General features: G+C 41.5%; 1 protein-coding gene and 1 pseudogene across 4 annotated transcripts in view; both read left to right on the plus strand.

Moving 5' to 3' along the window:
- The window catches only part of CD44 (CD44 molecule (Indian blood group)), a 99,784-nt gene extending 82,867 nt beyond the window's left edge, over positions 1 to 16,917 (plus strand). For all 4 annotated transcript variants that reach the window (XM_004607898.2, XM_004607899.2, XM_004607900.2 and 1 more), the window contains 3 exons: positions 1,017 to 1,088; positions 4,453 to 4,531; positions 13,528 to 16,917. In XM_004607898.2, coding sequence (XP_004607955.2) covers positions 1,017 to 1,088; positions 4,453 to 4,531; positions 13,528 to 13,732 — 356 coding nt within the window. In that variant the 3' untranslated portion in view covers positions 13,733 to 16,917. The remainder of the gene's footprint in view (positions 1 to 1,016; positions 1,089 to 4,452; positions 4,532 to 13,527) is intronic.
- LOC129405604 (uncharacterized) lies at positions 5,407 to 6,879 on the plus strand (annotated as a pseudogene).
- Positions 16,918 to 20,988: the final 4,071 nt, after the last annotated feature.

Here is a 20,988-nt window from a genome sequence, read left to right on the forward strand (position 1 = left end):
TCCCCTATTCTAGCTCTCCGGCCCCCATTCTCTGCTTTTAATGAGAGAAATATTGAAGGTTGGAGAGGGAGACTTTCTAACATGAATGGAGGGGATGACTCGAATGCAAGATTGTCCTGTTCTGGAGTCCAATGCTGCCAACATGGCACCATCAATCATCATCATCATCATTCCATTGATCTTCGAATTTCTCAAGCGGTCTCAGTAATGTCTCCATTCGTCCTAGCCCTGAGATTTTAGAAGCCTCTCTCTACATGTCCTTCCCAATGGTGCCACATTGGAAGCTCTTTCAAGGGTCAGGGGAATGAGACCCAGCATTGTTACTGGTTTTGGCATATGAATATGCCATGGGGAGTGTGCGAGGCTCTCCCATGTGGGCAGGAAACTCTTGGTAGCTTGCCAGGTTCTCACAGAGGGAGAAGTAGGCTATAAGATGTTGCGCGAAGCGGCTGTGCGCTTTCAGGAGCTTGGTTTTAAGTCTCTGGATGTTGGCTGTTGGTGGGATTACATGGCGCTGGGGGCAGTCCCTGGGTGTGACCACCTAGCTACTGGAAAATGGAAAATCTGGGTAGAAGAGGCCAAGTCCCGATCTAAGCAGGCTTGGAGGTCTCAGCCCCAGGTCTCACATATCTGGGTTCCTCTGCCAGTACCTTCATACGTGAGGCTTGTCCGAACATGTGGAAAGAGGCCTTAAGCATGGCTGGAGCCCACCATCTCCAAGGGGCCTGAGGGAAGACAACCAGGCGCTTGGACAAGAGACTCTCTGCCTTGTCTTGCATGGCACCATCAATACTGCTAAGAATTCTCACCACACTTACCACACTTCCAAATAGCCTCCAGTTCAACTGGTCTTTTCTGTGGCAATGCCTTTTTCTATAATTTTTTATGCTTGTCTGTGGCTTATGTCTGTGAATTGTTTCTCAGTGATGCAAATGTAGAAATTGACCTTATAAGTTTTAAGGAACTCTGGCTATTTGTTCTAAACTTTGATTGAGAGAGATTGTGTTTTCCCTTAGGACATGCAAGTGGGAGTCAAGAAGGTGGTGTAAACCCAACCTCAAGTCCTAAGAGAAAATCTCAAATTCCAGGTGAGTTTCCAGTATGAAGCAAAATAAGATAAACAAAACATAAAAACTAGTATTTGGTCCCTCTGAAATATCTCAGGAGAGAAAGAGAGAAAGAAACACAGAAAGAGAGAGAGAGGGAAGGAAGGGAGGAAGGAAGGAAGGAAGGAAGGAAGGAAGGAAGGAAGGAAGGAAGGAAGGAAGGAAGGAAGGAAGGAAGGAAGGAAGGAAGGAAGGAAGGAAGGAAGGAAGGAAGGAAGGAAGGAAGGAGAAAGAAAAAAATAAAGAGAAAGAAAGAAAGGAAGGAAGGAGAAAGGAGAAAGAAGAAAGAAAGAGAGAAAAAGAGAAGAGAGAGAGATATAAAGATAGTCTCATCCCCTTAAAGCTAACATTGCTTAAGCTCTGTTAAGTGTCAAAGAATCAATGGTTATTCAGTGCTTTGGGAAGAAAGGATAGAATATTCTTTTGTTTTCCTGGTCCTCTAGATTGCCTGACTTAGCCCTGATCTGTGCCAAGGAAATGTCATGTTGGTTACTAAAGCCATCTTCCCAAATGAATGATCACCAAGTGATGTCAGGTCATACCCACTCCTATTTGAGTCCCCTTTACTTTGGGAGTGGAGTGAAGTGGGTGATTTCACTTTGCAGACAGTGAGGAGGTAGATGCAAACGACCTTCCCTCATGTTATGTAGAGTGAACATATTCTGGTTTTTACTGATTCTGACAGGAGCAACTTCTCAGAAAAAATTACATGTGCAACAAAGGGTCTGAGAACCTTACTAAGGAATTTTGAGTAAAATTATTGTTTTTAATGTTAAAAGCCCCAAAGAAGTTTAATATCATCTCCTGTGTAGATGCTACCAAACCCAACAAATATGGGTACTCTAGTGACCATACTTGATGTAAAAGAGCAAGACAAGTTTACTTAGTGCTAGCAACCTGAGAGGATGGTGGACTTACTCTCACAAAGCCATTCATCTTACTCTCAGTTTAGGCTTAGTTAAGAAAGTATGGTAGAAGGAAAGTAGGGGTAGTAGGTAAGGAAAAGGGAGCCCTGTCTTAAAGCAGTCCAGGTGATGTCAGTGGTTGAATGAATCCCTGGGTGCTGGCAATCTGTTCCAAGCAGAAATGTGAAATAAGGTCCATAAACAATGTCTAGGGTCTAAGAAGAAAACTCCAGGATCTAATAGGAAAACCCTCAGAGGTCTTGAGAAGGACTGGTGATTGCTCTTCCCTCCTCAGCTCAAAACTGGACCTGGTTTAACATGAAGAATATAAGGCATGAAAGCACATTTCAGGAATGGGAGAGAAGGCAAAGGTCAAGGAAGAGTGAGGATAAGTTGGTCTCTAGCAAGCTTGCTCTTTTGCATACATGAGAGAGAACCAAGAAGACATTTATATAACTTCAGTTGCTGTCTCAGCTCTAAGAAGATGAGACCTGAGGCAATTTTTTTTTGACGGGCTCAACACTGAAAATTTGTAAAAGGGAGATTACCTCCCCCCAAAAGAAGGGTTTTCTTAAGGTTGTAAATTATCCTTTTGATTCCCTCTCTTCAAAAGGTTGGTTCCAAAACTGATCCTTCCTTCAGGGAAGGGAAGAGTATGATGTGATCCTGAGCACCCCTAAAGGCATAACACATGGAAAGATGGTGAAAACTGACAGGGAGGAAGGAGAAGGGAAGGGAAGTGTAATTTTTATAATCAGGCAGCAGAATTCTCCCAGTTCCAGTGAGCATGACTACGGGGCATCCCAGAGCTAGAGACAGACCGGTGCAGAAATAGTACCCCTTGTCCACCTGCCCATCTCTCATCTAACCATGTAAAGATAAGGCAAAATCATCTGAGCAAGAAATCAAGGAAAACCAAGACCCTAAAGAAGAATAGCAGGGAATGACTTCCCACCTTTCTTAATTCATTGCACAGAAATACTTTTTCACAGCCAGAAATACTTTGATTATCATTTTTATATGTCTACCTGTAATTTTCTGTGAGGGATCTATACCCAGTGGTCTTAGGGGACTACTTCTGATGCAATGTTTTGGAACATCTCCTGCTGGTGCTAGAATTTGGGACTTCTTAATGGAAATTATATACTCAAGCCCCTTAAGCCATCTCCCTGATCCTTTCTTTTTTTTTTTTTTTTTTACTTTTTGGGTCACACCCGGCGATGCACAGGGGTTACTCCTGGCTCTACACTCAGGAATCACCCCTGGCGGTGATCAGGGGACCATATGGGATGCTGGGATTCGAACCTGGGTTGGCCGCGTGCAAGGCAAATGCCCTACCTGCTGTGCTATTCCTCCAGCCCCTCCCTGATCCTTTCTTACCACTTTTGATGGTAAGAATCTATAGACAAAACACAAACAGAACATTATAATATATATAGATGCAGTTTAATAAACAACCATTCCCAACTGGTTGATTACAGCTTTCCAATGTCATGAAATATTTTCTCCTTGTAATATATCACGCATTATATAATGGATGAAATATAACTTAGTCAATCATCCATGGCTATTGTATATTAGGTAATTTATAACTCTAATGAATTATAAAGAACTAGGTTTTAGGGCTGGAGCGATAGCTCAGTGGGTAGAGTGTTTGCCTTGCATGCGGCCAACCGGGGTTCGATTCCCAGCATCCCATATGGTCCCCTGAGCACCACCAGGGGTGATTTCTGAGTGCAGAGCCAGGAGTAACCCCTGTGCATTGCCAGGTGAGACCCAAAAAAGCAAAACAAAAAAAAAGAACTCAATAATGAGTTAAGAACTCAGTAATGGACATCTTTATGGCTAATTCTGAGAACCAGCAAGTTCTTGAAAGCATAATTGCTGTAATAAAAGCATGTATTTTTTGAAGATTTTTTTTTATAGTTGGTCAAATAACCCTCTCCCCCAACAACGTGCATAATTCAGCCCTCCACAAAACTGGAATAGTTGGTCCTTTGTCCGCCATATGCCCATTTTCAAGTTAGCATGTGATCCCCATCTTTGTACCCTAGTAAAAATGTAAGGTGGATGCTTTTAACTAAGAAAGGAATGTTTATTTCAAGGTAAGAATCATTTCCCTTTCATTCATTTAATATTTAACCAAAGGCAACTATAACTTTCAATAGATCATATTATTCTTGTAGGGAACATGTTTCTTCTGGAGGGATTTGGAAATCCTGACTTATGATAAGAGATTAAATCAAGAGGCCTGTAGGACAAACACCCTATGACAAAATCAGTCTTTCAGTATCAGCTCCCTATTGTCTGGGTCTTTTGGTGGAAGTAATTCATAGTGCTGACTGGTTCTTGTTTGGTCTAGGTCGATGTATAAATACAGTTTTGTTTTTATAAAGCATATTTCCCAAGCTCACACATGTCTTTCGGTTCACTCACACCAGAATGGCTGATAATCTTGGCATCCCTCTTGGCCCTGGCTTTGATTCTCGCAGTTTGCATTGCCGTCAACAGTCGAAGAAGGTAAGGGTATGCTTTCTTGGAGCCCATGACTTTGAAAATATACGTTTTGTATAATCTAGGTGCTCGTGCTGTATGTCCTGAAACCAGCACTCTGAGATGCTGGTAGAAATGCAGAATCTCAAGCCCCAGGTGGTTTTGAGACAAGTTCACAGAAATTTATGTATACAGTAGAGGTTAAGAAGCCCTACTCTGTGTTGGTTCACCTCGATGGTTCACTGCCTCATCGTGGCAGGGGGTGGCAACGGTGTCAACTGGCAAAGAGTGAACCAACAGGTGCTGCCCAAAGATGCAGGCAGGTGTAGGGCTGGACTCCTTGCACTGATGGTGTCAATCTGGCTAGTACTTTCTCTACGTGAGCAGCACATCCATGCACAAGGTGTGTGGCGTGTTTGTCAGCATGCAAGTTGTTACAACATGCCAGTTCACAAAAGCTTACATTCGGTAGACTGGGAACACCTGTAAGGCCAATTACAGGCCACCCCAAAAGCCTCTGTTCCTCTCAGAGAGCCCAGCAAGCTACCAAGGGTATCCCACCCGGATAGCAGAGCCTGGCAAGCTACCCATGGCATATCCAATATGCCAAAAACAGTAACAATAATAAACCTCATTATCCTGACCCTGAAAGAGCCCCTAATATGGCAGCATTGAGAAGGATGAGCAAGGAGAGGCTGCTAAAATCTCAGGGCCGAACTAGCTGCCAAAATGAAGAAGGACTTAAGTGACTCGCTGCAATTTTAATGCACGTACGCTGGCATCGGAAGCATCTATCAAGGACCTGATGGTGCAAGTGCACGATGTCATTGGATTGACCGAGACAAGAAGGTATCAATCACATCACGTCGTTTTCAACACTGGGGAAGAACTGTTCCTTGGAACATGTGACAGTTGAGGCGTCAGTGGTGTTGGTGTCTTTGGTAACACAAATCTGGACATGAGAATTGATTCGTTCAAATGCCTAACAACCCAAATTGGACACTTACATTTGAATAGATGTGGCTCATTGCCGACCTTTTTTATCTTCGTCATCTATACACCAACATCCAACTACAATGAAGAAGAATTTGAGAAGTTCTACATGGAGCTGGAGAAGTTCTATAAAGAAGACCACACCTTCTACAAGGTGATGGTTGGTGATTTTAATGCCAAGATAGGACCAAGAAGGTCGCCTGGAGAACTCCACATCAGGACCCACAGCCTAAAATGGAATGAATGGGGTGAGAGACTGTCTGAGTTCATCATGTTGACCAAGACCATCCATGATAACTCGCAGTTCCAGAAGGCTGAATCTAAGCGTTGGACACAGGAGTCTCCCAGTGAACAGTTCCACAACAAAAATGACCACATCATATTCAATCGACGGTTTTGCCTGACTAGTGTTGCTGTTGTCCCAAAATTCCAAACGGGTTCAGACCACCGTCTCCTTTGCGTGAAATTCTTCTTCACTGAGTGGGGAGAAAGGACTGCAAAGTTTAAGAAGAGAACTCCCACTCCCAGAACGACCACCAACTGGGAGCTCTTTGGCGCTATTGCGGCAATATGGGAAGATGCCATCATTGATAACATAGACGAGGAGTAAATCAAATGGTTCAGCACCTCCATGACTGTGTGAGAAATGCTGAGAGTGAGAAAGCCACAAACAGAAGCCTGTTTTTGGAAACTCTCAAGCTCATTTGCCAACGTGATTTGGCACGAGCCTCAGGCAACCACAAGTTAACATCCAAGCTCTCAAAGCTGTGCAGAGAAGTGATAAAGGAAGACCTCAAAGAGAAAAGAGCAGCAGTGTTGACTGATGCAGCAGAAGCCAGGAAAAGTATTCGCAGTGCCCATCTGTCCTTAGCCAAGTACAAGACCAAGATGACTGCTCTCCGACATCTTGATGGATCTATCACATCTTCCAGAAGGGCAATGGACAAGATTATCCATGACTTCTACTCGGATCTCTTCGATAGCCACATCCACCTGCCTACGTACCAAATTCCACAGGATGAATATGTCATTCCCAGTGTTCTCCCTTTTGAAATTCCACACAGCCATTTCGTCAGTAAAGATGTGTACAGCGCTCGGTCCAGAAAATGTCAGACCTGAACACCTGAAGAATCTGTTGCCAGTACTCGTCAATACACTGGCTCAGCTCCACACGCTACCTGTTTGAGTACAAGGTTCCATCCCAATGGAAAACCAGCAGGACTGTCTTGTTGTACAAGAAGGGAGACATCCATGATATCGGCAACTATCGCCCGATCTGCTTGTTGTCCGTTGTCTACAAGTTATTCACTCAAGTCATCCTGAATAGGATTGGCAGAACACTAGACGAAGGACAACCATATGAGCAAGCCGGGTTCCAATGAGCAAAGGGGCAACAGGTGATACATATGATATTCTGTGTTGGAACATCGTCTAACTGAAACCCAATCATGAACAACTTACTGACTGCGTATCTTACATTGATTCAATTGAAAAAGAAAGGAAAAAAACAGAAGCCCTACTTGGGTACATTCTTTGGAGAAAAAAGACTGTTATTTGGACTATCACATTTTCAGAATGGTTGAACCTTTTGTGGGTATTAATTTGGGAGGGGGCAATTTAAATTCATGGAGAATCTACCTGATAGAAGTCAAATATGTCACCTAGAAGGCATGAAAATACAGATCTATTAAGTGCATTTACAAAATATTTGTGTTAACACATAGGTATTTATAAGGTGTGCATTCATAATGCAGGCACAAAAGCACTGTGTAAAGAATTAGGAATTGGTTGTCTACTTTTGCATTTTTGCTATTTCCATTTCCATAGTGATAGTAAGGTCAATGCAGTGATCAAAAGCTTTCCGTGAAAGAGTCTAAAGATAGTCAATTTCCTAGAACTGGCATGTTGGTTGTTTTCATTTTCTCAGAGAGACCCCTTTCCCTTAACCAGTCCAATTGTTTGGGAATTTTTTTAAATGATACATATACCTGGTGAACCTGTGACCAAACTCCTGAAATAATGCTACTTAAAGTGAAGGAAGTCATTTTTAGCAACAAAACTTTAATAGGGTCTAAAAGCATAAGTCTAACTTTCCCAGTAAGATTGCATTCTTTTCCTCCAAGCATACTCACAAGGAACATTAAGATTTTTTATAAATATTCCTAGGATTCCTTCTTAACAGGCAAAATTAACGTATCTCTAAGCAGGGCCACTTTGGTTGTACCACCTGATCCTCTAATAGTACAGAAAATGTCTCTAAATTTGGAGGGAGACCTAGAGACATTTCTAGAATATTTCCTGCTGAGTCTTGGAAAGCAACATATAGTTAATTCCGTTGCTGTGCGTAGCCTATGCAGTTCCTCTAATTATTTGAGAGAGATGAACAAATGCCATTTACACCAGTATTAACTAATAAAAATATTGTAAGTCAAATAGCTGTTTTTAAATATGTATCTTTGAGAGTATAATGAATAAAGAAAAGATGAAACATGATAGAACAAGGTTATTTAAGGAGCAAAAACTAGAAAATAAAAGCTGAAGAACCACCTAAGACACTCCCAACAACTAACTGGGAAGTGATTTGGAGGGGAGGGAATAGTTTGAATTTAAATAATGTGACTTGAGGGAACTCCTACAAAGAGTTTTTATGCTTTCTCTCAGTCTCTTCCTTTTCTCTTGATTACTTGGCTCAATTAAATAAGAATATCCTATTGTTTGAAATCAGGTCCTAGAAAGTACCCCTCTGCTGTCATACATAGCCCATAAGCTTTCCACATGTCACCATAGAAACGCTGGCCTGGATACTATTGGTGATGTAGGGAGATCTTGGAGAAGTATCTCAGCTGTCTGTCCCCTGAGAGCAGCTAGAGTCCATACAGCATAGCTGGTTAGACTCATATGTCAGTCCCCATCATGTTAGTAGTAAAAGGGGGCCCCTTTGCCATCCTCCCCTCTTCCCACAGCCAGCGGTCACCTAGCAACCAGGCAAACAGACTCTTACCCGGAAAGTAGCTGCTTAGTCGCCATAAATTACTATGTCCTGATTTGATAATGGAAAACAGATTTGCCACGCAGCTCAAGGGCGGTTACTGGCTGCACAGGTTCCTTCTTGTGCGCTGTGTCTCCAAAGCCTCCAGCCCCTTTCTTTTTTTTTTTTTTTTTTTTTTTTTTTTTTTTTTTTTATTTATTTATTTTTTTTTATTTTTTAATAATTTGAGGGTACAGTTACAGATTTATACATTTTTGTGCTTATGTTTCTCCCTTACAAAGTTTGATAACCCATCCCTTCACCAGTGCCCATTCTCCACCACCAGTAAACCCAACATCCCACCCCCCCTTCCCAGTCCCGTCTCCCCCCACCCCACCCTGCCACTATGGCAGGGAATTCCCTTTTGTTCTCTCTCTCTGGTTAGGTGTTGTGGTTTGCAATAAAGGTGTTGAGTGGCCATTGCGTTCAGTCTCTAGTCTATATTTGGCCCACATCATCTTTCCCCCACATGACCAACAACCACATTTTACTTGCTGTTCCCTTCTCTGAGTTGCCCAGAATGAGAGAACAGCCTCCAAGCCATGGTGACAACCTCCTGGTATTTATTTCTACTATTCTTGGGTGTTCGTCTTATAGTCTATTATTCTATATTCCACAGATGAGTGCAATCTTTCTATGTCTGTCTCTCTCTTTCTGACTCATTTCACTTAGCATGATAATTTCCATGTAGATCCACTTATATGCAAACGTCATGACCTCATTTTTTCTAACAGCTGCATAGTATTCCATTGTATATATGTACCAGAGTTTCTTCAACCAGTCATCTGTTCTAGGGCACTCGGGTTTTTTCCAGATTCTGCCTATTGTAAACAGTGCTGCGGTGAACATATAAGTGCATATGTCACTTCGACTATACTTTTTGGCTTTTCTGGGATATATTCCCAGCAGTGGTATTGCTGGGTCAAATGGGAGCTCAACCTCAAGTTTTTTGAGAGTCGCCCATACTGTTTTCCAAAAGGGCTGAACTAGCCGGCATTCCCACCAGCAGTGTAGAAGGGTCCCTTTCTCCCCACATCCTCTCCAACAGCGGTTGCTTTTGTTCTTTTGGATGTGTGCTAGCCTCTGTGGTGTGAGGTGGTATCTCATGGTTGTTTTGATCTGCATCTCTCTGACGACAGCCCCTTTCTAATCCTCTTAGAAAGCAAGATCCTTTCTGTTTGGAGCGTTACTTTTTAGAGGCATTCCGAATCCTATTTTCATGAAAGAAAGCTTGGTTGAAAATAGGGACCTATAAAAGGCATTAATTTATTCAGCAAACATGTTTTGAGTCCTCTGTCAGCTGTGGTTAAGAGAAAGGAGGGTTACAAAGAAAAAGGGTGCCAGCTCTTCCCTAGAACTCAATCCCAAAGTTTATTGGCAGCATTGGTGTATTAGATTTGGGTCAGCTAATATTTATTGAATAAATTCTGTAATAAGCTTTGATAGATGAGTTATTATATAAAAATAAAACCAAGAAAGAATTCCAAATTGAAGTCCAAAGACTGACCAAGAAAGTCCATGGGTGTGACCTGGGAGTCGTGTCATCCTTAAGATGGTAATTCAGCTTCCCCTTTCCTCTCATATTCCACATCCTCTTGCCTTGCTCCTCTTTATATAACCAGTCTTGCAGCTTTCCAGTGGAAATAGAACCTCTGTTCACGCTCCTTAAAAACAACTCAGGGCTTTCTTTTTAGAAACTCATGAGTATTAGATACAAGATGCAGTCCAGGAAGTCGGGTGTTTCTTTGGGATGATTTACCTGATATGTATAAAGAAGAGGAACAAAGTATGAGCCCTTCCCAGTAAAAGCTTCACAAAGCCTTATGTGACTCTGCAGAACATTTTTGGGCAGGAAAGACCTTTGCCAAACGCACCTTCATGCAAATGATCCCCTTTTTACAAATCCCAGTGGGCAGTCCTCAACACTCTCTACTTGATATGACCACTTCATTGAACTTTAAGATTTAGAAATGCCTTCCTTCTCACTGCACCCCAGCACTATTTGTTCTTAGTCAACTTTGTTCTGCATGAAGATCCAAGCATTCAGTAAATACGTCTCCAGCTATAGGGTTTTGTACATGACCACTGTCCATTTGTGATGACCAAACACTCAAAATATTGAGTGCCAATTTTGTTTCAGATAAGAAATTAAACTTTTGGGGATGGAGCCATAGAATAGCGGGTAGAGCGTTTGCCTTGCACACAGCCGACCTGGGTTCGATTCCTCCGCCCCTCTCGGAGAGCCTGGCAAGCTACCGAGAGTATCCCGCCTTCATGGCAGGTCCTGGCAAGCTCCCAATGGTGTATTTGATATGCCAAAAACAGTAATAACAAGTCTCACAATGGAGACGTTACTGGTGCCCACTCGAGCAAATCGATGAGCAACGGGATGACAGTGAACCACTTCTTCACCTGTGGGTAGGAAAATAGAAATTTCGTTAGTATGGTAATTTCCCTCCGAAGAAATTCTAAGATATCATTAGAGAACTGAAAATAACATAATAATAACATAAAATTAATAATACAAATAACATTTTCCTTCCCTCATGGTAAAAATAACAAGGTATGGGGAGAAGCCAAAGAAGCAAGCAAAGCCCATTTCTCTGGTTGTAGAACAGCATTTACGGAATGTTTACTCTGTTCCAGATACTGCTCTAAGTGCTTGTTCCAGTCCTTGTCCTCATACTGATTAGGAACAAATCACAAGAACAAGCTCAAGTATATAATGCCAGGCCCTCTTTCAGGGGCTTTCCACAATTTTGTGAGATTGGCACTCATTGTAGCCTGCCGTTATAGATAAGAAACAGGGTCTAGATCACACCAAGGTAAGAACTCAAGGCTAGTGCTTCCAAGACCCCATTCTTTTTTTATTTTTAATTTTTAAAAATTTTTAATGAAACACCACAAGATACAATTACAGATTTACACACTTTCGTGATTATGTTTCAGTCATACAATGGTTGAGTACCCATCCCTCCACCAGTGCCCATTCTCCACCACCAATTTCCCAGTATCTCTCCCACCATCCCCACCCCATTCCCCCTCCCCACCCCCACCCCTGGCCTCTGTGGCAGGGCATTCCCTTTTACTTTCTCTCTCTCTCTCTCTCTCTCTCTCTCTCTCTCTCTCTCTCTCTCTCTCTCTCTCTCTCTCCTTTTGCAAGATCCCATTCTTATCTATGTGGATTGCACCTATATTCCCAGGTCCATGATCAAGAATCTGTCCTTATAACACCAAAGATCATGTTAGAGGATACAGGATTTACCTCCTGCTCTATAATTTCCATTTCCCTAAACAAGAGATTAAAGTTTATGGCCTTGGCAGACAGAGAGGAAATGGCCCTTGATCATGAATAAGAGAGGCTTTCACAACTATAAATATCTAGCGGCAAAGTGAATGATTCCGATTTTATGCTATTTCCAAATCTCCCGATGATTGGCAGCATTAGTTGAGCTGAGCCATAAAGATTTGAACACAGACTCTGCCCATCTTATTAGTTGGAGGATTTCAAGCGAATTGTTCAAGTCACTCTGAATCTCGATTTTTTTTTTTCTGTACAATGGGAATTATTTTTGGGGATTATTGTGGCAATCACATGAAATTGTTGGGTAAGTGCCCAGCACTGAGAAATAAATGCTAGCCCAATTTACTTCTTCTCCAAGAGCTTGTAAGTTTGCACAAGGCTGTGTAATCGGGCTTCCTTTAAAAACAATTGGGCTTCTAGATATATGGTGGTAGTGATCATTTTACTGGAAGGAGGGAGCATTGCATCAGGCTGGGTGGAGTAAGGCAATGTTCTGACAGTGCTATGATCCAGGAACTAGATCATAGTCCACCATTGCAGATCTGCCACATTTGAATCTTAAGTTACTGGAAGAAACCTTAAAGTAGAAATGAATGACCTGTCTTCATTCTACTTTCTATATCCAGGATTACATAGGCGCAATCTAATGCTAGGAATAAAACCAATATATCATTGGGGCCAGAGAGATAATACAGTGGGCAAGACACTTGCCTTGCACATGACTAACCCAGGTTTGATCCCTGGCACCCAATATGGTCCCACTCTGCTGGGAGTGATTTATCACAGTGCCAGAGGTAAGCACAGCTCGAGGTGGCCCAAAACAAATAAGCAAAACAAAACTCCCACAAAACAAACAAAAACAATGTAACCTTGCACTTCTAGAAAGATGTCTCATTATAATTAGTATCTGTAGTAATAATCCAATTGTTGGGAAAGACGAGTAAGGAGAGGCTGCTAAAATCTCAGGGCTGGGACGAATAGAGACATTACTGGTACCCGCTCGAGTAAATCGATGAGCAACGGGATGACAGTGATACAGTGAGTAATAATCCTGATGGACCAACAAAGTGTTGACTGGAAGAGGAAGTAATGGAACTTTCTTGAATACACAAATCAGAAAGACTTATCATCATGTTGATGATTTATTCAAATCTGCAGAAACTCCCAGAGTGTTTAAAGGAAGCAGATGCTTTATGGTAGCTAATATGGTAGAAGAAAAATTAGAACTTGGAATTCAGGTACATCAAAGTTTGGATCCTGATTATATAGTTTTCATTTTTTTCTCTGAATTACCTGGGATGAGTTTTTAAATTTTCTGAATTATAAATTTCCCTTACCTGAAACAACAAATAATAAATAATACTGATTCCCAGAGTTTTGTCACCAATTTTTAAACTTAAGTGTGTATCCCGGGTCTCTTGAGGCCTCGTTGAATCGCAGGTTCTGGATCCTTGCTCCTGGAGTTCTCTGATCTGTTAGGTCTGGGGTGAAGCTGAGAATTTGCATTTCACAAATGTTTTCCAGGTAAAGATTTCACTGCTGCTTCCAGAGCTTTATGCCGAGAAGTACACATTATTCAGATTCAATAACATGAATCTAAGACCACTGTAAATCATAGGAAAGATGATGATGCCAGCAAAAATAGTTGAAATCATGTGCCCCCTTCTCATTTGATTTTTTTTTTTTTTTAACTATCAGGTGTGGACAAAAGAAGAAGCTGGTGATCAACAATGGCAATGGAGCCGTGGAGGACAGGAAACCAAGTGGACTCAATGGAGAAGCCAGCAAGTCTCAGGAGATGGTGCACTTGGTGAACAAGGAACCGTCAGAGACTCCAGACCAGTTTATGACGGCCGATGAGACACGGAATCTGCAGAATGTGGATATGAAGATTGGGGTGTAACCTTCACTATAACCTTAGAAACAAATGACAGTCAGCCACATTACCATTACAGGGAGCTGGGACACTTCACAGATGCAATGTGCTACTGATTTGGGGGATCTTTTTTTAGCATAAATTTTTTACTCCTTTTTTTTTTTTTTTATATTTTCAAGTCAGGTCCATTTTGTAAAAACAGCATTGCTTTCTGGAATGAAGGCCCGATTAATAATTGGCAGGAATTTGGCAGTTCCAGTTCCCACCTAGAAGCCTCTCACCCTGGGGTGTGCTATGGGATGGCTTCTAACTAAAGCCACGGAAACATCCCCCTTTTCTCACCCTCAACTCTCCTTCCATTTCACCTCCCGAAAATCAACTACTTGCTAAGAACATTCCTCAGGACTAAAAGCAGTTAGTCCCCGGGATGAAGTCTGAAGGAGTGAGTGCATATTGTCTCTTCTTCAGCATCCTGAGCCCTGAACATCACTTTCCAAAGTGATGAGGGGTTGGGGTATACTGATTATACAACCACTTCTACAGACCCCCCTGAAAATTTTCCAGTTGCTTCTGGGAGATACCCAGAGGGTAAAGCTATTTATCTGTAGAAAGCTATTTATCTTTATGTTTTTTTTTTTGAAATATGAAACCCTGGAAGATTTTTATAATTATGATTCTTGTTGCCTTGTCAGAGGCATATAAGAATTTAAACCCTTCCATAATAAACATCTGCATTTCTTCCACCATAAACCTTTGCGGCTGTGATTCTTCAGTTTTTTAATCAGCAAGGGCTGAGTCCTCATAGGTCATCGGGACGAAGTGTAAAGGTTTCTCCTTGAAAGTCTCAGGTTGCAAAGCCTCTACTAAACCAAATCTCACTGAGGATCAGGAAAGACAGGACTGCTTTATTTCTGAGGCTCAAAAGTCTTTTGTTTCTGAAAAAGAGAATTGTGAAAGGAGGAGCTTTGTTGCTTTAATATTTTAATATGGTCATTCATTCTGTCTTCAAAGTCTGTGAAAAGTTATATTATGTTTGTGTGATCTGCCACATAGAGGGATTTCATTATATAGACTCTCACCCTGACAGTGATGTCCAGAAACAGTATGGAAGCGTCTTTTAACATCTTTTAGTAAAAGAAGTCAGTGGTAATTAAAGATTAAAAGTCAGTAACTAACTGATTGGCACAGGTTGGCAAAGGAGAGTGGAGCAGGGAGAGTGAGTGCCTGATTAATCATTTCATGATTCTGTTTGTTTATATTTCAACAACCCAAATGCCTTCTGTTATAGTTAGCAGAAGTTTCATTTTCTCAGAACCTTCAAAAAAAGTTTACAGGGCTTCCTGCCACTGGAGTCAAATCTGTGATCTTTATCCATAACTCCAGAAGCCCCAATTTAGTTATAGAACATCCAAAGATGATTAGTAGTATAAGAGATTAATCCATAAAGGAAAGACTACTAGAATGAGAACTTCTTTTAGCTTCCCTTAAAGGTCATCTGCTGCCTAAACTGATAATCCTAACTGGCAGTTGTAAGACTATTTGAGAGAGAATGAGAGTGAGAGAGAGAGAGAGAGAGAGAGAGAGAGAGAGAGAGAGAGAGAGAGAGAGAGAGAGAGAGAGAGATGGGGAAGGGAGAGGAAAAGAAAGAAAAGAATAAGGAAGATGAGAAGGTGAGAAAAAGTCTCCCACATACATCTGGGCTGAGCTTATATAAAGCTTTGATAAAGAAGGATTTTAAAGAAGAATGGACACTTTATGCCCTCAGTTCCAATTTCTACTCTCCACTATCCAACCTCACATCCTGCCATGGTCTTTAAATACTTCCTTCCTCTACTGCCAACATTGCCAGCCAAGTCTGTTTTCGTCTATCTTGTTTTATTTTCAAGTTGAAAGAAAAAAGAAAATGAACATCTGGCCACTCTTATCACATGGTTCGTGTCAGTTATCTTCTGCTTTTCAAGAATTTTCCTAGCTCTGCAACAGATCCAGACAGACTCATCAGGGCCTTTAACTTAAAAGCAATTTAAACCAACAATTCACCTTGAGATCAAATTTAGTGGAGTTATACCAGGCTCTTCCCATCAGCAGATCCTTTTTGTCACCATGAATACTCTCACAGTTAAGGTGGTTTCCCATCCTTACTAGAAATATTTCCAATAAAAATGCTGATATAGGTGACTGGTTTCAATTTTATTTAGGAATTAATTACTATGTCTTATTTTATATATACTGTCCTCTTGCTATATCTCTATGTTCTCAAAATAGGAATGGGAGGGGGGATGCAATTATATTACTAACTTCTTTCTCTTGCAAGAAATGCACCCTAAATTTTGCATGAAGTTCAAGGGAAAAGGTGTATATATCTCATCTGTTATGTAGCAGAGCCAAGAAGTATGACTTGACTACAGAACATTTCTACCACTGCCTTTTCAGGGAACTTGGGCTAGATCATTGAACTGAGCCTTGTTTGTAAAAGTAAGGGACCACCAGGCTTTATTATGCAAGGCAATCTGAGAGCCTAAAATGTAATTTTTTCTGTAATATTAAATCTTTTGCATCTCTAAATTTGCACTGAGTAAAAAATGAGTCAAAAGACAACTTTATATCACTACTTTTAGATTTTTCCCTCGGAGAATAGACTTTTTTTCTGACAGAACCTCTCAAAAATGTTTTTTGTTTGTTTGGTTTTTGCTTTTTGGGTCACACCTGGTGATGCACAAGGGTTAACTCCTGACTCTGCTCTCAGGAATAACTCCTGGCTGTGCTCAGGGGACCATGTGGGATGCTGGGAATCGAACTCGGGTCAGCCGCGTGCAAGGCAAATGCCCTACCCAATGTGCTATCACTCCAGCCCCTCAAAAAAGTTTTAACGTGAAATCCTAGTGCCAAGAAAAGAGTTCACGGCCAACATTCATTCAATATTGGTACAACAGAGGTGTAAGAGAAAGGAAATCCTCACCTTCTGAGAAGAGTAAAATGAACGTAAGAATAACATAGTCCATTTACTTTACCTTCAGGACATAGCTTTGACCTTTGTGAATGATTTCTGTTTAGTTTTTCAGTAATAATTTGCATTGATGCATGTATAATAACCACTGTTATGTTTATTTTCCAAGTGTACCCTCTGATTTTTACCTATTTACTGAAGGACCACTAATAATATAGAATGCATGGATATGTATATTGCCCATGAGAGAAGCTATTGGAAAACATTAAAAAGATAAGGGAATTAAACTTGTGTCTCTAATTTAAAGGATGGGACATTGGAGAAAACAGAACCGAGAACATTTGGTTACCTGGATAATTTTAAAGCACAGGGTTGAAGGTTTCTGGGATATATGATGGATCATGGGTTTCCATCCTTGGAGAGTCTTTTACACTTCCACAGACCTTGTGTGGTCCACAGCTTTCAAACTATGGAATTGTGAAGTGTGAGTTTTTTAAAAGTCAAGTGCTCATCCTGAACTTCTGTTAAAGAGAGTAAACATAACTGTACTCCCTCATGTCTGTCTCTAAAAATAAAGACATTCAATAAAGCCAATGGGGTCAAAGGCAATAGCAAAAGTGTTAACAGGCAAAAGGCCAGAAAGTAGACAGTTAATTGGTAACCTCTGAGCAAAGTCGAAACCCAAACCAGGAGTGGGGAATATTGGGAAGCAACCACATGTTTGTAGCAGAATTCTGGAGAGACTCAGGAGTTGGCAGCATTAGCTACCTTAGCGTGGTTTGCAAAAAGGGTCTAGAATTGGAAGATAGACTTAAAGATTTAAGGAAGCAATTAGAACCCTAAATCTCTTTGCTCCTCAAACTAGCTAATTGACTGTTCTTACCCAATTCCAGTAAAAAAATGAGTAAACTCCCTGGAGGAAGTAGAGTCTGGCTGTGGGATAGCGCAGAATATACCCTTGACACTGGAAATACCATACTGAAAAGTGCCGCCACACGTGAGAAATGTTAAAACTCACCTTCTCTCCAAATATGGCTTCCAGAAGATCAAATATGTATCCTCTAGGCAGAAGCCCAGTCTTTCTGGGGAACCGGATAAACCTGAGAGAAAACCCTAAAGATACTAACATGATTGTTTCCAAAGAACTTGTCCAGAAAAACGTTCTGCTGTGAAGATCACCCCTCAAGTCCGACTGGCACTCAGGCTTCTTAGTGTCCTGTGGCTCTTACGCATGAAAAGCAGAGATAGTTCACAAAAGAAAGCCTGTGAGAAAAAAAGATTATTTATAAACTTACTGTGATAAGAAGAGATTTAAGTATCTGGAAAGAAACACATGCCAGTGTAAAAAGAGGTTCAGAAAATACCTGAAAAAACAAAAAAGAGAACTTCCAACTTCAAACACAAATTAAATAAATGGAAACAGATAATAAAAATGGAGAACCATTTTAGAAGGTGTAGCATGCAAATAATAGGAGTTGCAGAAACAGGTAAAAGAATGACAAGGAAATCACCCAAGAAAAAAAAAATCAAGAAATATTCCGGGGCTGGAGGATAGCACAGCGGGTAGGGCATTTGTTTGCCTTGCACGTGGTCGACCCGGGTTCGATTCCCAGCATCCCATATGGTCCCCTGAGCACCGCCAGGAGTGATTCCTGAGTGCAGAGCCAGAGCCAGGAGTAACCCCTGTGCAACGCCAGGTGTGACCCAAAAAGCAAAAAAAAAAAAATATTCCCTGAAGTGAGGAACCATACATGGTTTGACTAAAAGAACAGAGTGAGTGTCTAGAATAATGAATGAAAACACATGCATAGTAAAGCATATATTAAAAAAAAATCCATGATCAGGGGGCAAAGAGATGAACCAATAAGCATCTAGAAAGGAAAAATTGATCATCGTATACAGGATCAAGCATCAGAATATAATCAGACGTCTCAACAGCTATACTGGGAGAGAGATGCTCATGGAAGGGTGTCTCCAAAATTCTGAAGGAAGTGTCCAAGCCTGAACTCTAATTTAGTTAGACCAAAATTAAGTGTAAGGGTAGAATGAAGACATTCTGGATACATGCTGTCTCCAAATCTAGTCAATCATTTCCAGACAACTCCCAAAGGATGTTCACCATCAAAACAAGGGAGTTACCAGGAAAGGGAAAGGCATGAGATTCAGAAAATAAAGTAGAGGGAATTCCTAAGGTGACAATAGAGGGAGATCCGAGGTGGTGACTGTACAGCAGCCACAATCGATCCAAACTGGAGCACTGACTAAAGGTGAAACAACAAAAGACTTGGCTGTATGGGCTTCTAATTAAAAAGTAACTTGTTTTTTGGTTCTCTCAGTTAACTACTGCTGCATTAGAAGTCACTCCAAAACATAACAGCTTAAAACTACAACCACACCTTCTCATGAGTTCATCCATCATCTGGGTGCTTCTATGTGATCTTTCTGGGCAGGACTCACTTGAGTTAACTGAATTTAGGTGAGCGCCCATGGCTGATTGTCAAGATAGCTAGAATCTGCAATGGCTGCATCTAAGAGGACTGGGATGACTCCCTGTCACCAGCTGCCTTGTCCAGGCCTGACAGTGTTCCACACGATGGCAGATGTCCCGCCCTTACCTTCTATCATCCCACAGGACAGTCACAAGAGTAGGCCCACTGTCTGTCAGAGGGAAATGGATTCAGTGTTGTAACAAGAGGAGCTGTAGAGTGGCTGTGCAAAAGGTAATGGCTATAAAGAGGCCATTGTTCATTGATCGGGACCATTAATGCAATCAGTGCATGACAGTGGTGTTGAAAGCCTCTTCTGCTCAAGGGCACCTCTCATGTTTATGCTCAGGACATATTCATGCACCGTTTTGTCCAGGTTGGCAATAGCATGAATGTAGAGCACTGTGAACAACTTTCTAAACACTCTGCTTTCTTGGAAAAGGAAGGAACAGAAGCTTACATAAATATATGTGTTGGAGAGGAATGGTACAGTAGAAAGACAGCATGAACTTTAAAATCGGACAAGTTCTACTGATTTAGCTCATAACTGTGCGAGTCTGCTCACAAAATATTTGAGATTATTTAAGATATGCATCTTAAGGGCTGGAGCAATAGCACAGCAGGTAGGGCTTTTGCCTTGCATGCGGCCAACCCAGGTTCGAATCCCAGCATCCTATATGGTCCCCTGAGTACCGCCAAGAGTAATTCCTGAGTGCAGAGCCAGGAGTAACCCCTGTGCATCACCGGGTGTGACCCAAAAAAGAAAAAAAAAGATATGCATCTTAAATTTCTCTTCGGTACAGAAGGGACAAACAAAGAGAGGATTAAATTAAATAATAAGTACATGGAAGCAACTGTCAGATTTCAGGAGCTTAAAAATAGTCATTCCTATTCAACTATTAATTCCTCTCCTTCCTCTCCCCATACACAGTGTAGACTAAATTTCACCCTCCTGCCCAGTTTCCCAAACTTTAACCAGATTTTTTTTTCTTTTTAAAAATTTTTTATTAATGAATCACTATGAGGTACAATTACAAACTTATGAACTTTCATGTTTGCATTTCATTTATATCCCTCCACCAATGCCCATTCTCCTCAATCAATGTTCCCAGTATCCCTCCCACCACCCCCACCCCAACCCCCACCACCCCACCCTGCCTCTGTGGCAGGGCATTCCCTTTTGTTCTCTCTCCTGTTGGATGTTGTAGTTTGCAATAGAGGTATTTATTGAGTGGCCATCATGTTCGGTCTATAGTCTACTTTTGGCACGCAGCTTTCAACCTGAGTGGGTCCTCCCAATAGTCTCTACTAGGTGTTCCCTTCTGATTTCTACCTCTTTTTTTTTTTAACAACACTCAGTAAAAATTTATTCATATTAATAACTCCATTTGTCATGGGGGTTGTTGCTTAGATGTATGGGATGGCACATGCATGCTGGCTCTCTGAGGTTACACAGGTGCTGGCTCTCTGAGGTTACACAGGGCTGGCTCTCTGAGGTTACACAGGTGCTCTCTCTGAGGTTACACAGATGCTGGCTCTCCAAGGTTACGTAGGTGCTGGCTCTCTGAGGTTACACAGGGCTGGCTCTCTGAGGTTACACAGGTGCTCTCTCTGAGGTTACACAGGTGCTGGCTCTCTGAGGTTACTCAGGTGCTGGCTCTCTGAGGTTATGCAGGGCTGGCTCTCTGAGGTTGTGCAGGGCTGGCTCTCTGAGGTTACACAGGTGCTGGCTCTCGGAGTTTAACCAGATTTTTAAATATGTTTAAATGTGTTACTATTAACCCAGGGTGACTGGAACCAGTTTCAGCATCCACAGATTCCTTATTAGGAAGCACTTTTATTTTCATAGG

Source organism: Sorex araneus, chromosome 6, assembly GCF_027595985.1.
Source record: "Sorex araneus isolate mSorAra2 chromosome 6, mSorAra2.pri, whole genome shotgun sequence".
NCBI classification, from domain to species: Eukaryota; Metazoa; Chordata; class Mammalia; order Eulipotyphla; family Soricidae; genus Sorex; species Sorex araneus.